The 16610-nt window shown below is 37.0% G+C and overlaps 2 protein-coding genes across 6 annotated transcripts in view; both read left to right on the top strand.

Moving 5' to 3' along the window:
• The window catches only part of LOC131049928 (lipoamide acyltransferase component of branched-chain alpha-keto acid dehydrogenase complex, mitochondrial), a 46702-nt gene that overhangs the window by 16082 nt on the left and 14010 nt on the right, over window positions 1-16610 (top strand). The window lies entirely within an intron of this gene.
• On the top strand, window positions 7182-9175 carry LOC131049927 (uncharacterized). Its single transcript, XM_059216560.1, has 3 exons — window positions 7182-7831; window positions 7955-8366; window positions 8477-9175. Exons 1-3 carry the CDS (start codon window positions 7604-7606, stop codon window positions 9061-9063), a joined length of 1227 nt encoding a protein of 408 aa, XP_059072543.1. The 5' UTR covers window positions 7182-7603; the 3' UTR covers window positions 9064-9175.

Below are 16610 nucleotides of genomic sequence, written 5' to 3'. Positions count from 1 at the left end.
TTCACCCAAGAAAAGAGATATTCCTCTTCCTAAAGAAAAGTCTATTCCTTCCCCTATGAATGAGTCTCCTCTTCCTCCCAAAGGTAGAAAAACTCTTCCCCCTAAAAAACAAACTATCCCTCCTAAAGTTAGACCTATCCCTCCTCATGATGGACCCGGTATCCTTCCTAAACCTCCCATTTCTCCTTTGTATGGTGCGGTTCCTCCTCCTCCATCTTATAGAGAGAAGCAACCGACCTCTCCTATTGTCCAACTTAAAAGACCTCAACCCATTCATCCTTCCTTAAAAGAAGAGACGAAGCCTATACCTAATGAACCTAACCCTCCCCAACCTTTAGCCAAGACTAGACGAAACCGTTGTGCGAGAGAATGCCAACGAAGACGTTGTGCTAGAGCTCATGAAGTTGCTTCCCAAACCATTTCTTCTCCTAAAACACCAATTGTTGACATGATTCCATTTTCTCCTAAACAAGATGTTCCACCTAATTCTCCAAGACGCAAAATGCTTAAGACAAATGATGGTTTAAGTTCTATTCCTATTAGAGCTCCTATTCTTATTAATTTTGATGAAGAAATGGGTGAAAATGTTCTTAATGATGAAAATGTTGATCCTGATATTTCTAATGATGAATATGTTGACGTTGACAATGACTTATTTGCAAAATTTTCTAAAACATTAATCCTAGCTCCTAGTAACAAACAAAGTGACTTATCATTAGAGCATGGTCCTTGTTTGGAACTTGCGATAGCTCCATCTACTGTGCTTGATGTCCACCTTCCCAAAATAATGATCAACAAGATTGGGGGGACAACGACATGCTCCATTAGCTCCATTAGCAATGTAGACTCTCTCTCTCTCTCTCTCTCTCTCTCTCTCTTCTCTCGTGCTTGTTTGTGACATTCTTCTATTTGTTCTCCCTATTCTTCTATTTGTTGTCCCTAGTGTTGTCTACTTGAGGACGATGCAAAGCGTTGAGATCTCTTTTGGTCTTTCCCATGTTGACTCAAAAGACACGTGTTCCCTTCTTCTGTGGTGGTTTCTGTTAGTTGTAATTAGGGTGAAGAGCGGATTCCAATTGCCTAAGGAAACATTGGAATCCACCCTTTAGGGCTGGGCCCTTTTTCCCTTCACACACCACTCTTAGGGCTGAGCCCTTCTCTTCCCACACGCCACTCTTAGGGCTGGGCCCTTCTCCTCTCTCTCACGCCAAACTCAAATAGGGCAGACCCTATCCTCACGCCACTTGATGTGGCTTTATAAAACATGCTAAGGAATAAATAATAAATAAAGTTTATTTATGCTAAAGCCGACTTTAGAGGTTTATATCTAGAGGAAGATATATATATATATGGGTTCATCAAATGAAGTAAAGCAATTCATATCACATACACAATGCGATCTGCCTAAATGCGATCTGCCCTCCTACACTTGGCGAATCTGCTCCTTGGTGAACTGCAAGAACATGTAGCTACATGCTGCTTTAGCCTGTCAAAGTTATCTTCTGCTGGTGGATGTCTTGATCATCTACAACTAGGGCATCACTCTACATCACCTTGGCAACTTGTTGTTTGGACAACAATCAGAGATAAGTGTTGTAATCAGAATCTTGTGTTTAAAGCATAATCAAATCTGAGGATCTTTCTTGTCAGGTTTTTTCTCCTAGGAGGTTTTCGCAGGGTACTTGTGTGTTGTGTGTTCATTTTGTTCATTTCTTTACTTTTACTTAATTCTGGAAATTCCTAAGTACTAACAACAATTAATATTAATCTGGAAATTAAGTTAAATTTCTATTTTCCTGAGTATTGAATTAATTTAAAAGACTAAAGTTAACAATTTCCTCTCTTTGGGGGATGAAGAGGATTCTATGCGTATACATATACATGATATACGTAAGTTATCATAAAAAGCATACTGACTCCAAAGTTAGGTGAAACCACCTCGTGCTTTGTGTTTTGTGTTCATTATCTTTTGATTTGTCCTCTCTTGGGGGCTAAATTATTGTGATAACGTGCTTGTCTTCTTTGGGTGTATCCTGCCTTAAAGCAATTGCTCCCATTAAGGCGTACACAATCGCTTTAACGTGGCGGCATACACTCCGCTCATGATTCTCTCTTTTGATACTTTAAGTTACTTAGCGAACTTTGTCTCTGCTTTGTAATTTTTGGTATGTTTTTCATGACTCATAGTAAGAGAACCTTACTAGTTGTAGTCATGGTTCTTTCTCTCTCTCATGATCTTCCCTTTTACCTTATCACTGAAGTTGTAAGATCCTAAAGTCCACTGGGGGCTTGGTGAATCTTGCCTCCTTGATGTGGTGAAAGTATTTCAATCTGAATTCCTTGTACTTTACTGATGGTATTTGCATAAGCTCATACTCCCGCTAAAGTGGGGGCTAAATGTAACATCCTAAAATTGCACCCCTTGCAATTTTTGACTACATTTGGGTCTTTGCCTTAGTGTTTGCGCCCCTCGGCTTGATTAGAGACCTGAATATGCTCATGCACATCAAAAACACATTGCAATTCAACCCTGCACTCTACCTGCACCTTGATCCTGCCCCAAAATAGGGTAGGACCAGGGCGTGGCACCCTAGGATCCACTGCGACTAGGGCGTGGCGCCCTGAGATCCCCTATTTGGGACCTCCCTTGATCCTTACCCTTTGACCTAACTCAAATTTGAAGCGGGAATTCCCTCCTATGTTGGCCCAAGTCGGAAAATTAGTCAATTAAACCTACTAGCAAGTATATAAGAAGGATTTCCCCTCTCATTTGAAGACATTAGGAAATTCAATAAAGCATCCAAGCATTCAAGAGATCAAGCATTCAAGTATTCAAGAGCAATTGAGCATTTTTAGTCTTCCTTCAAGCTTTGGAGCAGCAATAAAGACAAGATTTCAAGCATTGAAGAGGAGATCAACATTCTACTTCATGAAACCCTAATTCCATGTGAAGGCAAACAAAACTTCACAAGGAGGTATAAGCATTTCAATTTCATTCAATTCAACATCCCCTCAAAGAGGAGGATTTCTACTTTCAGTCATTTCATTTACATTATTTCAACCACTTGGTTAATTCCGAAATCGGGGTTTGATTTGAAGACAAACCCCTATTCCCAACACATTTCCCCTTCTTTTTGTGTGTAGGAAACAGGTCCGCAACTGTACTTCTGCAATTAAGCTTTATTCACAGAGACGAAAAAATCCTTTTCGACGCGCCGAAAGTTTGGAGGACCGATAGGAGGGCACCCCTATGCGGACACACGGTCCCTACAATTTTTGCCGGATTTCACCGAGTAGCTCCGAATCATCTCAAACTTTGTAGATCCAAGTGCACAGCTGAATCCCGAATTTGTAGCTCACTGTTTTCACATACTTTGTCTCCATTTTCAGCACTTTGTCTTAATTCAATCAATCAACTTTCAAAAGAGGGTTAATTCCATTCTAATCTGCTTAGTATTCAATCCTTGCATCCTCTAGGATTGGATCTAGTAGATTCATTTTTCTCTTTTGAATTTAAAGTCTCCCCAAGTGAAAATTGAACCTTAGTTAAGTTCCCACCTTTCTTCCATGTGGAGAATTGGCTAAGGTTCCCAATTTTCCACTTTACAAGAACATTTTGAACCTGCAACCATCAGGAAGATAAGATGATACTCTGGGTTTTTTCTATTTAAGAGACAAAGATATTCCCTCGCCAACTCACCCTTAATAGTTAAGAATTATAATTCAAAATAAACTAGGGCATTTTATAAATGGGGACATTATAATTGGTATCAAAGCTTTGATCCTGCCATCTTGCAGGGTAAACACGAATCAATGAATCATTCTAGTCAATAAGGAGGAATCTAACAATACATGTATTTGTGTGTATGCTCCATGTTGCATATATCCATGTGTATGCTCCGTGTTTGGTTCATGCCTAGTGTGTTTCCAGTATGTTTATTCCATGTGTGTATTTAAAACCATTTCATATTAGGAATCATTGCTCGAGGACAAACAATCTTGAGTGGGGCAGACTGTAATGTCCCCACTTTGAAATAGAATTTAATGGTAAATAATAATAATAAAATTAAAATGCAAAAGAATAAATATTAAATTAAAATTAGAATATAAAGTAATATAATTAAAATTTAATTAAGTTAATGAATGGTCAAAAGGCATGAAATGATAAGTTGTGACCACCCCCCAACCCCCCCACCAAATATGAGGTATAAAAGAGAGAAGTGAACTCATTTGAAGGGGGGATAATTTGGGAATCAGAAGTGCAGATCAGATTTAAATAAGAAGTGCAGATCTGATTGTGAAAGGTTGTGTCCCTTTCAAAGGGCAAAATTAATGAACAGTTGCACTCTTTCAAAGGGTGCTAATGGTGAAATGGTGTGTCTCTTGCCAAAGGGCATACATGATGAAGAGTTGTGACCTCTGCCTCACACTGAGAGATATAAAGGAAAGGAATCAAAAGCCTCCAGTGACATCACCATTGATCAGATCAGATCAGAATTGTTATTAAGTTACATGCAGTAACATTCTTGTTCTTGGTGGTATGCATGGGGATGCGTTTAATATGTATGCTTAATATATGAAGCCTGATCATGTTCGTATGCAGTATTTAATAGTAATATTAATATAGACTGTCATGTCCCTGCCATGACACTAGACCAAAATAGTAAACAGATCCTAACCGTATTATGAAATTGTCTTACGCAAGTAAGACTTCACAATTTCATTGATTGTAGAACATGCTACAATTGTCTATTCTCAACAGTCGGAGATATTGCAAAGCAGATATGGTAAGGTTTGATATATAGATAAGAACTGATCGTCTTTCCGTCTAGCAGAGATCTTCTGTAGTATAGAATGAGGGATTAGTTAGAATAAACAACAATATATTAAAAAGAGTGATTAAATCATGAAGAGACATACGGTTAGTAGCAAAGGAACCATCCCATTCCAACAGTCACCACTTTGAAGAAAGGTTGTAATGCTCCAAGCCTGATGGAGTATAAGATGACAACACCCATGAATTCAAGGCATCATCGGAGGAGATGAGATTTGGCATTTATAAGAAAGTAAATATACAACCATTCAATTCTATATAGTGGTTGTGGTATGAGTTCCCCATACATAGCATAATGAATACTGTTTATATCTGCATACTACCGACTAATAACATTTTACTGTTTATGATCAGTATTGTACTGGTAATTAATTATTGATCAATGCTTTAAGTATTGCATTGGTGTTTGAGGATCGAATAATCTCGAAAAGGGAGAGCATAAAAAACAGATCAAATCTGCAACCATCAGAGAGATAAGACGATACTGTTGGGTTTTTCTATTAAAGAGACAAAGATATTCCCTATCTGTTAATGTTTGTAGCTTCAGTCGAATGATCATTTAGAATACATATAATATATGTTGATTAATAATAATATATTATTATGTTATATTATTATATTATTATTAATCATATAAAATTTAATATTCAATATTAATCTATTATATTATTTTAAATTAATAATTGATTGATGAAACCATAGATGACATACTCGCCGAAAACTCGGCGAGTGACAAAAACTCGCCGAGTTTTTGGGCCTGGCGAGTAGTAATGACTTCTACTCGCCAGGAAAACTCGCCGAGTTTTTGGCGAGTTTTTGAAAAAAACTCGCTCGTGTTTCCTTTACAACCAAAAACGGCTTAAAAATTCATTTATTTTTTGTTTTCCAATTATGTTTTGGGCTGAGAAGGGGGAAACTCATTTGGAAGGCTTGGAAGGTGATTTGGGGTGGTTATTGAGTGATTCCAAGTGGATTTGAAGGGGATTTGAAGGGAAAATTAGATTCCAGGTAAGTTTTTTAATTTTTTTTTCTATGCTTTTTTAAAACAATTTGTTTATTTTTTGTTGCATTTAGATTGATTACAAATGATTCCTAGGTAGTCTAAATCATTTCTAAGTTATTTACACAAGATTTAACACAAGTCTTGTCGAATTTTCACAATTTTTTTGAAGAATCTAGTTTTCAAAAAAAAATTCAAACCCTACTTTTTAAAAAAAAAAACTTCGAATGATGTCTAAATTTATTTAAACTAATGTAGATAGTTTGCTTAGTGCTAAATTGTTTAACTAAAATGTTAATTTTTTTTTGCACTTTGTATGTGTAGGTTAAGTAATCATTAATCTTGGCAAGGGAGCAATGGCCACTAAATCCATGCCCATCTGGATTTATAGGCACCCGTCCTAGAGGTGCTAGAGATGGGGCATGGAGGTATGCCTATGAGGGACCCGATCCTGGGTCAATTATATGCATAAAGTGTGAGAGAATACTTCATGGAGGCATCAACCGCCTCAAATACCACCTTGCAAGAATAGATAGGCATGATGCTAGAGCATGCCCTGGGACCAATGAAGAAATAAAAAGACAAATGAATGCCCTACTTGCAGCTGGGGAAGAGAAGAAATTGCAAAGGGAGAGGGCAAAACTAGCCATGAGATCAGCCATAGCTGAATCTCAAGGTGTTTCTATTGACCTTGAAGAGGAAGAAGAAGCACTTGAGGGCATAGTGGGCTCTCGGCGTGGCCCACGTATCCGCAAACCGACCATCAGCTCGCCCATTGCTTCTGCTTCCTCTAGTAGAGTACCTGCCTGGGGCCCTGTTCCACTTCCATCACAACGATCAGGGTCGATAGGTGATTATTTTGTGCCCAGAAACACACCTGGAGGACAACCATCATTAGAGGCTAGTGGATGGAATAAGGAGGTACATGAGAAAACTGACATTGCAGTTGCTGATTTTTGGTACTTCAACAACATTGCATTCAATGTGGCGGAGAATGCTTATTGGCTGAATTTGGTGACTGCTATGACAGTTTCAGGAAAGGGGTACGAGGCCCCTTCTCGCAGGGATTTGAGTGGGAGGTTAGTAAATTACTACATAGTCCACTTGATTTCATTTTTAATTATTTTTTAGATTTCTTGTTTATTAAATCAAAATTGTGTACTAATACCTAATTTCACTTTGCACTTATAGGTTGCTCACAAATGCAGTTGCTAGGGCAAGAGAAGTGATGGAGGATCAAAAAATTGATTGGGCAAATTATGGCTGCACCATTCTTTCTGATGGGTGGATAGATGGCAAGAACCGCACCATCATCAATTTTTTGGTCGCTTGCAAGGACAATGTAGTGTTCTTGAAATCTGTTGATGCCTCCAACAAGGTGAAAAATGAAGAAACATTGGCTGGAATGTTGGAGCGTGTCATCATGGAGGTGGGGGTAGAGAATGTGGTGCAAATCATCACAGATAATGCAGCAGCATATGTGTCAGCAGGTAGAATCCTTTTGAATTATCACCTTTAGGCATTAGCAATATTCTCATTTGTTGTGGGCTTTGTTTTACTTGGTTGCATATTTCTTAAGAATAAATTCTTCTTTTGCAGGAAGAATCCTCCAAGAGAGGCACCCCACTCTTTTTTGGACACCTTGTGCAGCACATGTCCTTGACCTTCTTTTGGAGGACATAGGAAAACTTGAGTGGGTGACTCCAGTTGTGGAAGATGCAAGGAGGATCACCAAATATATCTACAATCACCCTTGGGTCCTAAATTTGATGAGACAACACACGCAAGGGAAAGATTTGGTGAGAGCTGGTGTCACAAGGTTTGCAACGATTTTCTTGACGTTGCAAAGCATTCTTGCTGCATTGACTTCTTTGAAACAAATGTTTGTGAGTGGAGAATGGCTTAACTCACCTTATTCAAAGAAGCCTGAAGGAGAGGCTGTCGCATGCATAGTCTTCGACAACCAATTTGCACAAAGGGCTGCAGAGATTGTGAAGGTTGTTACTTCAAAACTTTAATTTTTAAATTTTAGTTATTCTTGATTCAAGTCTCTCATTACTAATTTGTAACTTCATTATTTAAATTTTGATCTTTTTGTAATTTGTATTTTTCAATTGTAGGTGTCAGAGCCCTTGGTTCGAGTTCTTCGCTTGGTGGATGGGGATAAAACCCCAATGGGATATCTTTATGAGGCCAAGGATAGGGCCAAAGAGTCTATCAAAAATTACTACAAGGGGGATAGGCTCAAATTTGATCCCATTTGGGAAATTGTTGATAGGAGGTGGAACAATCAGCTCCACCAACCCATTCATGCAGCAGGGTACTTCCTCAACCCTCGTTTTAGGTTCGGGGGTTCTTACTCAGATTCGAATGGAGAAGTCATGGAGGGCCTCAGTACATGCATTGAGAGGATGGTACCTAATGTTGAGGAGAGAGACCTCATTGTGAGTGAGCTCCAAAATTATGAGGGAGGAAGGGGTAAGCTATTCTCTTTAGAGCTGGCTAGGAGAGGAAGAACCACTCAAACCCCAGGTATAACATTTGCCATTTGGATTTTGGGATCTAAAGACTAAAATGATTGATAAATTATGTTTTCTCTTTTCTCTTTGCTTTCTAACTTTTCCATTTTATTTATTTTGCAGATGCTTGGTGGCAAAATTGGGGTGGAAACACCCCACATCTCAAAAAATTTGCCCTCAGAGTCTTATGTCAGCCTTGCAGTTCATCCAATTGTGAGCGCAATTGGAGCTTGTTTGAAGCAATCCACACGAAGAAGAGGAGCAAGTTAGCGCAGAAATGGCTCAATGACCTTGTCTACGTGCAATATAATCTTCGATTGCGCGTAAAGAAGGTAGAGGAACTAGAAGGTGGTCCAATTGACTTGGATGATATAGATCCTTACAGTGATTGGACATCACAGGAGCAGCCTCCATTGTTTTCCGACACTGACATCACTGATTTGGAGAGGCAGGCTATGGAGGAGGGGGGTGGATTTGGTTTCAGGCTGGATGACATTGAGGAGGATGAGGATGAGGATTCATTGCCAGTGCCAGAGGCAGGTGGAGACATAGCTTCATCCAGGATGGAGGATGAGTCTCAATCAACCATACCGAGCGAGGAGGCACAGTCACGCCCAGTCCCACAGCAGACTTATACGACTAGACAGTCTAGACCCTCTAGTTCTACCTCTCCCCATGTTTTTGCTAGAGCTGGGAAGAGGAAGTTGTAATTGTAATTTGTGATGATGTATTTACTTTTGGTTTTACAAAAACTATTTAGTAATTTACTATTTTGCTTTAGGCTTCCAGCCATCAGCATTCCTCATGAGGATGCGATTTTGTAGACACTTTGCATTTAAATATATCTAGAATCAGCTTGTTTCTTTTGTGTTATCATTTATTGACTCATTGGATGCATCTTCTCATTAAAAATTGCAAAAAAAATGCATTTTTTTCTAAGTTTAAGCGTGTTTTTAAGTTGCCGAGTTTTTCGCCGAGTTTTTCCGAGTTTTTCTCGAGTTTTCGCCGAGTTTTTTTCCCAGGGGCTTGGCGAGTCGAGCCGAGTCGCGAGTAGTTCAACTATGGATGAAACATTATAATATTGATTAAATTATTATAATTAAAGGAGAGACATGTCCATTCAAGGACATGCCTCTCCAAAGGAATATATATAGTATAATGTTATTCAATTTGAGAACATATAGAATTCCAAGAATGCAAGTATCAAATTGAATCAGATATATACATTAAAATACATCCAATAAAACTTGGGAAAATCAACATGGTATCAGAGCTCAAGCCTGTGAAGTTTAGTTTGGAGGTTGGAGAGGGTTGGAGAATTCAGTTTTTTCTAGAATTTTCAGTCTGAAATATGCCATTGTACGGCCTTGGTTGGCCTCAAAATGAGGACTATAATATATGGATGGAAAGATCTGTGTTTCTAGTTTTCAAATATGTTTATCTCATCAAATTTGATTCAGTTTTGTGCAAGATATGACGACTTTGGTGCAGGTCACTTGAAACCCTACCTAGGGTTAGCAGTTTTGGGAAAAATGTCATAACTTTTGTTTTAACCGTTGGATCTGGCTATAACTTGGAGGAAATGTTTGTAATTAGATTTTCTAACATCTCACCAAAGAGATTGGATAAATTTGGTAAATTGCAAAAGTTATTAACGACTGTGTGTGGCAGATCATAATGAAAGTGTTGATCAAAATTATGAAAATGTTCTACATCATTCAAAGGGAATTATGATGAGAGATGATTCATGCGTGATATTTCTTATATGGGATCACCTTATGAAAGGAAATGTTTTAAACTTAAGATAAGTATTCCATGTTTTATTAAGGCACATGAATTATTGAGTTTGTAATTTATGCTATAATATTGGCTAGTAAAATCTTGTATGCTTCTATCATTGGTATTTCTATTCGAGATAATTTATGAGCTATTTGTAATCTCTCTCTGACATACCTTCAGGACGAAAGCACAATAAAATTGAATTAAAGGGAGAAATAAATTGATGCTTATAAATGAATTGATGATTGAGACCAGATGCAGAGGGAGTCTGACATTTCAAAAGAGAACAAGAACTTGAGCTTCAGAGGGAGCAAATGGTTCAGTCAACTTGTGACAATTTCGATCATAGTAATTGAGAGGGATTTTCACTATTGAAGGTGAAACACTTATGAGGTAAAACTTGATTCAATTGATTATTATACTAATGAAATCATTTAATGCCTTATGGGCCCTATGTAAATCATAAGGAAGTGACGACTTCCAAATGATTTCCACTAGTATTTTTGAGGTTATTGGAAGGTGACGATCTTACAATAACTTGAGCTTGTGGATAGAATCGCCGACAGAGGCAATCCACATGAGAGCTCGTGGATAGAATTGTCGATTGAGGCAATCCACATAAGAGCTTGTGGATAGAATCGCCGACTAAGGCAATCCACTTAAGAGCTTGTGGATAGAATCGCCGACTGAGGCAATCTACGTGAGAGATCATGGATATAATCGTCGATTGAGGCAATCCACCTAAGAGCTTGTGGATAGAATCGCCGACTGAGGCAATCCACGTGAGAGCTCATGGATAGAATCGCCGACTAAGGCAATCCACGTGAGAGCTCGTGGATAGAATCGCTGATTGAGGCAATCCACTTAAGAGCTTGTGGATAGAATCGCCAGCTGAGGCAATCTACATGAGAGCTCATGGATAGAATCGCCGACTGAGGCAATCCATGTAAGAGCTTGTGGATAGAATTGTCGACTGAGCCAATCCACGTGAGAGCTCATGGATAGAATCGCCGACTGAGGCAATGCACATAAGAGCTTATGGATAGAATCGCCGACTGAGGCAATCCACGTGAGAGCTCATGGATAGAATCGCCGACTGAGGCAATCCACACAAGAGCTTATGGATAGAATCGCCGACAGAGGCAATCCACGCAAGAGCTTGTGAATAGAATCGCCAACGGAGGCAAATTCACACCTTGAGACTATGGTCCCCTGTGATGAGCATCATATGGTTGATGCAAATACTCCCAATATCATGAGATGATATTTTTGAGTTATGGTGAATATCACGTGCCTTGATATTCTTGTTTACACTATACTTCCTGATATGATAGTGAGATAATATTTTCTCTATTCCATAATTAATCTAGACTTAATGCATTTGCATTGATTTTATCTTCCCTAGCTAAGAGGGAGTGTTAATTATGTTTTGTGTAGCTATGGTGAGGGCCATAAGTGTTGACATGGGAGATCACTACACATCCTGTCTGATCATCCTCCCTAGCTAAGAGGGAGTGTTAATGTTTGTAGCTTCAGTCAAATGATCATTTAGAATACATATAATATATGTTGATTAATAATAATATATTATTATGTTATATTATTATATTATTATTAATCATATAAAATTTAATTTTCAACATTAATCTATTATATTATTCTAAATTAATAATTGATTGATGAAACATTATAATATTGATTAAATTATTATAATTAAAGGAGAGACATGTCCGTTATATATAGTATAATGTTATTCAATTTGAGAACATATAGAATTCCAAGAATGCAAGTATCAGATTGAATCAGATATATACATTAAAATACATCCAATAAAACCTGGGAAAATCAACACTATCTAACCCACCCTTAATAGTTAAGAATTATAATTCAGGGTAGACTAGGGCATTTTATAAAAGGTGACATTACAGGAAGTAACACGCTGCTTGAGAAGGACCTCACTCAACTAGGAATATATTGGCCTGCGAGATAACTCCACAAAGTCTTCTTCCTCACAAATTCCAAGCGATGGCTCGTGGCACCCAAACACAATTTCAATGCATTAGTTATTAATCTCCAACAATAACAATGTCCAATATATAATATTTCATCAACTATGGCATCCAAAGTCTCTTGCTTGTAGCTTTTTAAAAATGAAATAAATAGAATATGCCCTGTCAAACCCTCTAGAGAGATTTCCAGTTGAAACTTCCAACAATCTGATAATAAAGCGCAATGGTGATTCCTGGATGAATCCATGCCAAAGACGGACTTGGGTTTCCATCCAAACCACCGAGAAACTCCAAGGGTTTTTGTCCTCAGATTTCCTACATTGAAAGCCAAGCTCCAAACTTCTCAAAGGGGAAAATAAAATAAGAAAGTATGCAATGACTTCCTCAAATCTCCTTTTATAATCCTCTCATGAACTTTCCGAAACCCTAATTAAGATTCTCACTTTTAATATTTTAATATTTTACTTGCATATGGGAAATAATAATAAAGTGATCCATCATATAATTTCTTTATTAATATAAAGTCACTCTAATATCCTTATACCTCCATATGTTGACTCCCACTCTTGGCTTTAATAAATGATTTTTTATATCATTAAATGAATTTGTATTTAATGCCCTTATAACACCATTAATTATAAGTCGCTTTTAATATTTAATATTATTAAAGTCATTAATTTAATAATAATAATAAATAAATTATAAACTCCAATTAAAGTCAATATAAAAACAATTAATTAATTCTACCAACACCCCAGGGGTAACCGTAGTGCTTGGTGACCATCTAGAAGGTTTACTATAAATAGTAAGGTCTAGCCCAACGTCCATGTGACTTGCTAAATATAGTGAGTTTAAATAGAGCCTAAATGACCCCTAGAAGGTAAATCTCAAATATCTCAATACATCGGAAAGGAGAACACAAGAAAATGACACTCAAAGTGTTAGTTGAAGAACCCTAAATGGCCTCCAAATCAACTCATTAGCCTATAGAGACCAATTAGATAGGCTAATCTTGAAAAATACTGATGCTAAGGAAGGTGCAAAAATGGGGACATTACACAATGTTATTATGCAATTATAATCTTTAATGTATACCTTTACCAAGTTATTAATAAACTTTGTAAATTTAGTATGTTTCTTTAATTGATAAGTTGTCTATTCTTCCCATAAACAATCATTGAGGAAACGAAGGGAAATACATTAGGGAGAGGTGGTAGACATAGGTTCCCCTAAATTAAGTACGCCACCCCAATGGATGGAATTATCAAGGTGGATGTTCCTACTGCTTGTGGGCCAAGGGGATGTTGTGGTCTCTTGGGCTTAATTGGGCTGAATAGTCTTCCTCAATCACCTGGGTTACCTCGAATTAGGCAGGCCACCCCAAGGGATGGAATCATCAAAGGTGGATGTTCCTACCGCTTGTGGGCCAAGGGGTGAGTTGTCATAGTTGGATGTTGGATGCTCTTGGGCTTAATTGCATTGAATAGTCTCCAGGCACCCTTTATGGTTTTCCTCTCCAAACCCTACTATGGTTGATTAGGGGAAATGGAACTATTTATGCTTGATTTCTAAAATCAACAAGTTGCATGGTTTATCTAAGTGGGTTGAGATGATTATTGACATATATATGCATTTATATTTTGGATGCCTAACCCTAGTAGAAATGAATTGTCTTTAGAATTATATTTTAAATATTATCTAACATGGTTGTAGAACATAAACCCAGATTTATGTTGATAACCATATTACATATCTTATTTTAATTGAACTTGTGATTTTAGGGCAAGATATAAGATCATCCTGAAAGGGGACATTACAACCTACCACAAAGAGTATCTTAAGGTTTTGTGAATAAGCAACCCTAGTCAACAACCGTAATAATGTTATCACGAGACTATTCCAAAAATAACATTTCTGTTGAAAGGAGGTGTAGTTTGTTTATGGTAGATTTGATTGTATAAAAGTCTATATTTGAGAAGTAGATGGAATATGATGATCACTGATGTTTAGGCAGAAAGAAGTGCATTATTATTTATTTTGATCACTGATGTTGAGGCAGAAAGAAGTGCATTATTATTTATTTCCAATGTCAAAGCTGGTAAAACATTTGTATTTTATTGCCAGAGGTGTTAGCAATAGGATGAAGAAGGTGAAATGTCAACCTGTCAATCAGTTTTGATTGCACAATGTGATATATTACAACTTGTGCTGGCTTCCTACAAAGTGTGGCAAGCTTGTTGTTGACATTTGGAGTCAAAATTTGGTCAAACGTCATTTACGGATCCAACAAAGGATTGGTGTGGGAAATTCTCAATGATGCTCTTGAAGAGCATAACTAATAGTAATTGCCATGGCACATTGATCTGGGACACATGCATCAATGTGACAAAAAAGCATAACTAACCATGTCGCTTTGGACTGTGGAAGTCTCAATAATGGTTAAAAAGGGCATAGCTAAACTTAGAGCTACTACTTAGTGCCATCATTGTGCAAAAAAATCAAAACATAAAGCCAAGATGTCAATCATGCACATGATCTTTTTGTTAAGGAGCAGAGGAGTTTATTACAATGAGCCCAAGAGGGCAGAGCTCCTCTAGGTATTTCAAGGCTGTTACATCAGAAAGAAAGTAGTGCAGCGTAAATGGAAGGGCAATAGGAAATCAGGAGGATGACTGGGCTATAGATAAGCTGACTAGGTGTGGGAGGCCAATTGCTTGTGTTTGGTTACTCTATTTTTAATATTTGTTTTGAATAAAATTAATAAATATAAATACCAGCCTGCTGCCTGCCCCCCAAGTTTAAGCCCTAAAAATATCAAAGAAGTAGCCTTGCTTCAGCAATTTTTTTAAAAATAGTTCCTTAAAGAAAAGAAGGGAACCACCCGTCTCACCCTCCCTGCCAAAAAAAGCAATTTAAAAAAGCATATTCAAAACGTTTCCCCTAACTCTGAAATATTCCAACTTTTATTGCTGATATTCTTTAAAGAATAATAATTTAAAAATATTAGAAAAAAGAAGCCTTTAAGATCCAGAATTAAACTTCAGAGTGCTTTTGAATCTCCATACCTCCTTTTTGAGTGAAATGGTAGAGATTTTTGAGGTTTTGGACCCGTCTGGACACAATGGTGGACTTGAGTTTGATCAATGGAGCTTGTATGACTGTATATCTAAGAGATGATCTCCACAACAACAACAAAATGTTGTAGCACACCGCAGAGGTAGCTTGTTAATGCTTTGTTACCATATTAGAGTTTAAATGCTTTTTACAGATACAAGGCATGACAACTTTGAGAATTAGCTCAAACAAGAACACTTAAAACATGTATTTATAAATGAAAGTATTTAATAAACAAAATAGAAGTAGACATACAGTATGGGAAGAACAAGCTTCCTTTCAAGACTACATTTTTGCTACATCCTCTTGCTCTCTCACCAAATGGCTATGATCATCTTGTTTATAAAGAACTTGAAGATATGAGCTGTATCAAATGGAGGTGGTTGTGGAGATGCCAAATTAGGTAGGTCACCTACCAATTAGTTTAAGATGTTAGTTAACTTTGTAAATGATAGATGCACATGTTTATTCATTGTGCACATGTCCTAAATACTAAACGTAACTTAGAAAACCTACCAAAGTAAAATTAATATAGTAGCTGTATTTATGCCGACAGTTCATTCTGGAAGTATAAGATGTTAAGATAAAAAACATACATCTTTTATATTCCTTACATATTTGTTTCATATTGCTGAGTTTTAACTTTTGATGATCTCTAAATCAATTTTCATTTTTATCATAAATTCATTGGGAATTTTGAGGAATAATCCTGTCATACAATCTATATTATTTGTGTTTGTCCATTCCTATAGTATCCTTCAAAGTTCAAAAAGTGAATTTCTAATCCCCTTTACTTTTCTATCAAGAATTCATGATTAAGTGTGCAACTGTCATTTTTTGGTTTGCTGGGAATTTGTTTTAATAACATGTATACAAAGTAATTCTTGTATCCAAATAACATGAATATAACAAGGCATGCCAAATTTTTCATTAACCCAAACTTAGATTCTGATATCAACTTGCATGTTGAGGGCTCATCTTAAGCATTCTTGAATCCGAGAACTCTCTGTCCAACAAAACTGTGCCTGATTTAAAACTGATCCTGTTTCCTCTTTTTTGGCACAAATAATTTTATTTTGATCCAGTTGATGATTTTTTAATGTTTTGAAATAATTTCAAAGCATAAAGCATGCTTTCTTATGTAAATTTAAGTGCAATATTTGTTTCATGTCAATGCAGTGTATAATTTGCTTTGACTGTTCGATATTGGTGGCTTTTAAAAAAAAAAATAACTTGATGAACCGACCATAGTGTATATTCTATGAAGATATTCAAGACAACTAGTCTCTCTAAAATGTAATTTAGCAATGTAATTGTACCGTAGACCCTGTGCAGTTCACTTTGTAATGATTTTA

This window comes from Cryptomeria japonica, chromosome 2, assembly GCF_030272615.1.
Source record: "Cryptomeria japonica chromosome 2, Sugi_1.0, whole genome shotgun sequence".
NCBI classification, from domain to species: Eukaryota; Viridiplantae; Streptophyta; class Pinopsida; order Cupressales; family Cupressaceae; genus Cryptomeria; species Cryptomeria japonica.
The sequence above is the reverse complement of the archived record's forward strand: the minus strand, read 5'-3'. Positions and strand labels throughout refer to the sequence as shown.

What these genes read in the sequence shown, in the direction of transcription:
- LOC131049927 (XM_059216560.1), top strand. Translation starts at nt 7,604, where the DNA reads ATGAGACAACACACGCAAGGGAAAGATTTGGTGAGAGCTGGTGTCACA. An exon ending in GGGCTGCAGAGATTGTGAAG is followed by an intron (nt 7,832 to 7,954) that starts GTTGTTACTTCA and finishes TTTCAATTGTAG; the next exon opens with GTGTCAGAGCCCTTGGTTCG. An exon ending in AAGAACCACTCAAACCCCAG is followed by an intron (nt 8,367 to 8,476) that starts GTATAACATTTG and finishes TTTATTTTGCAG; the next exon opens with ATGCTTGGTGGCAAAATTGG.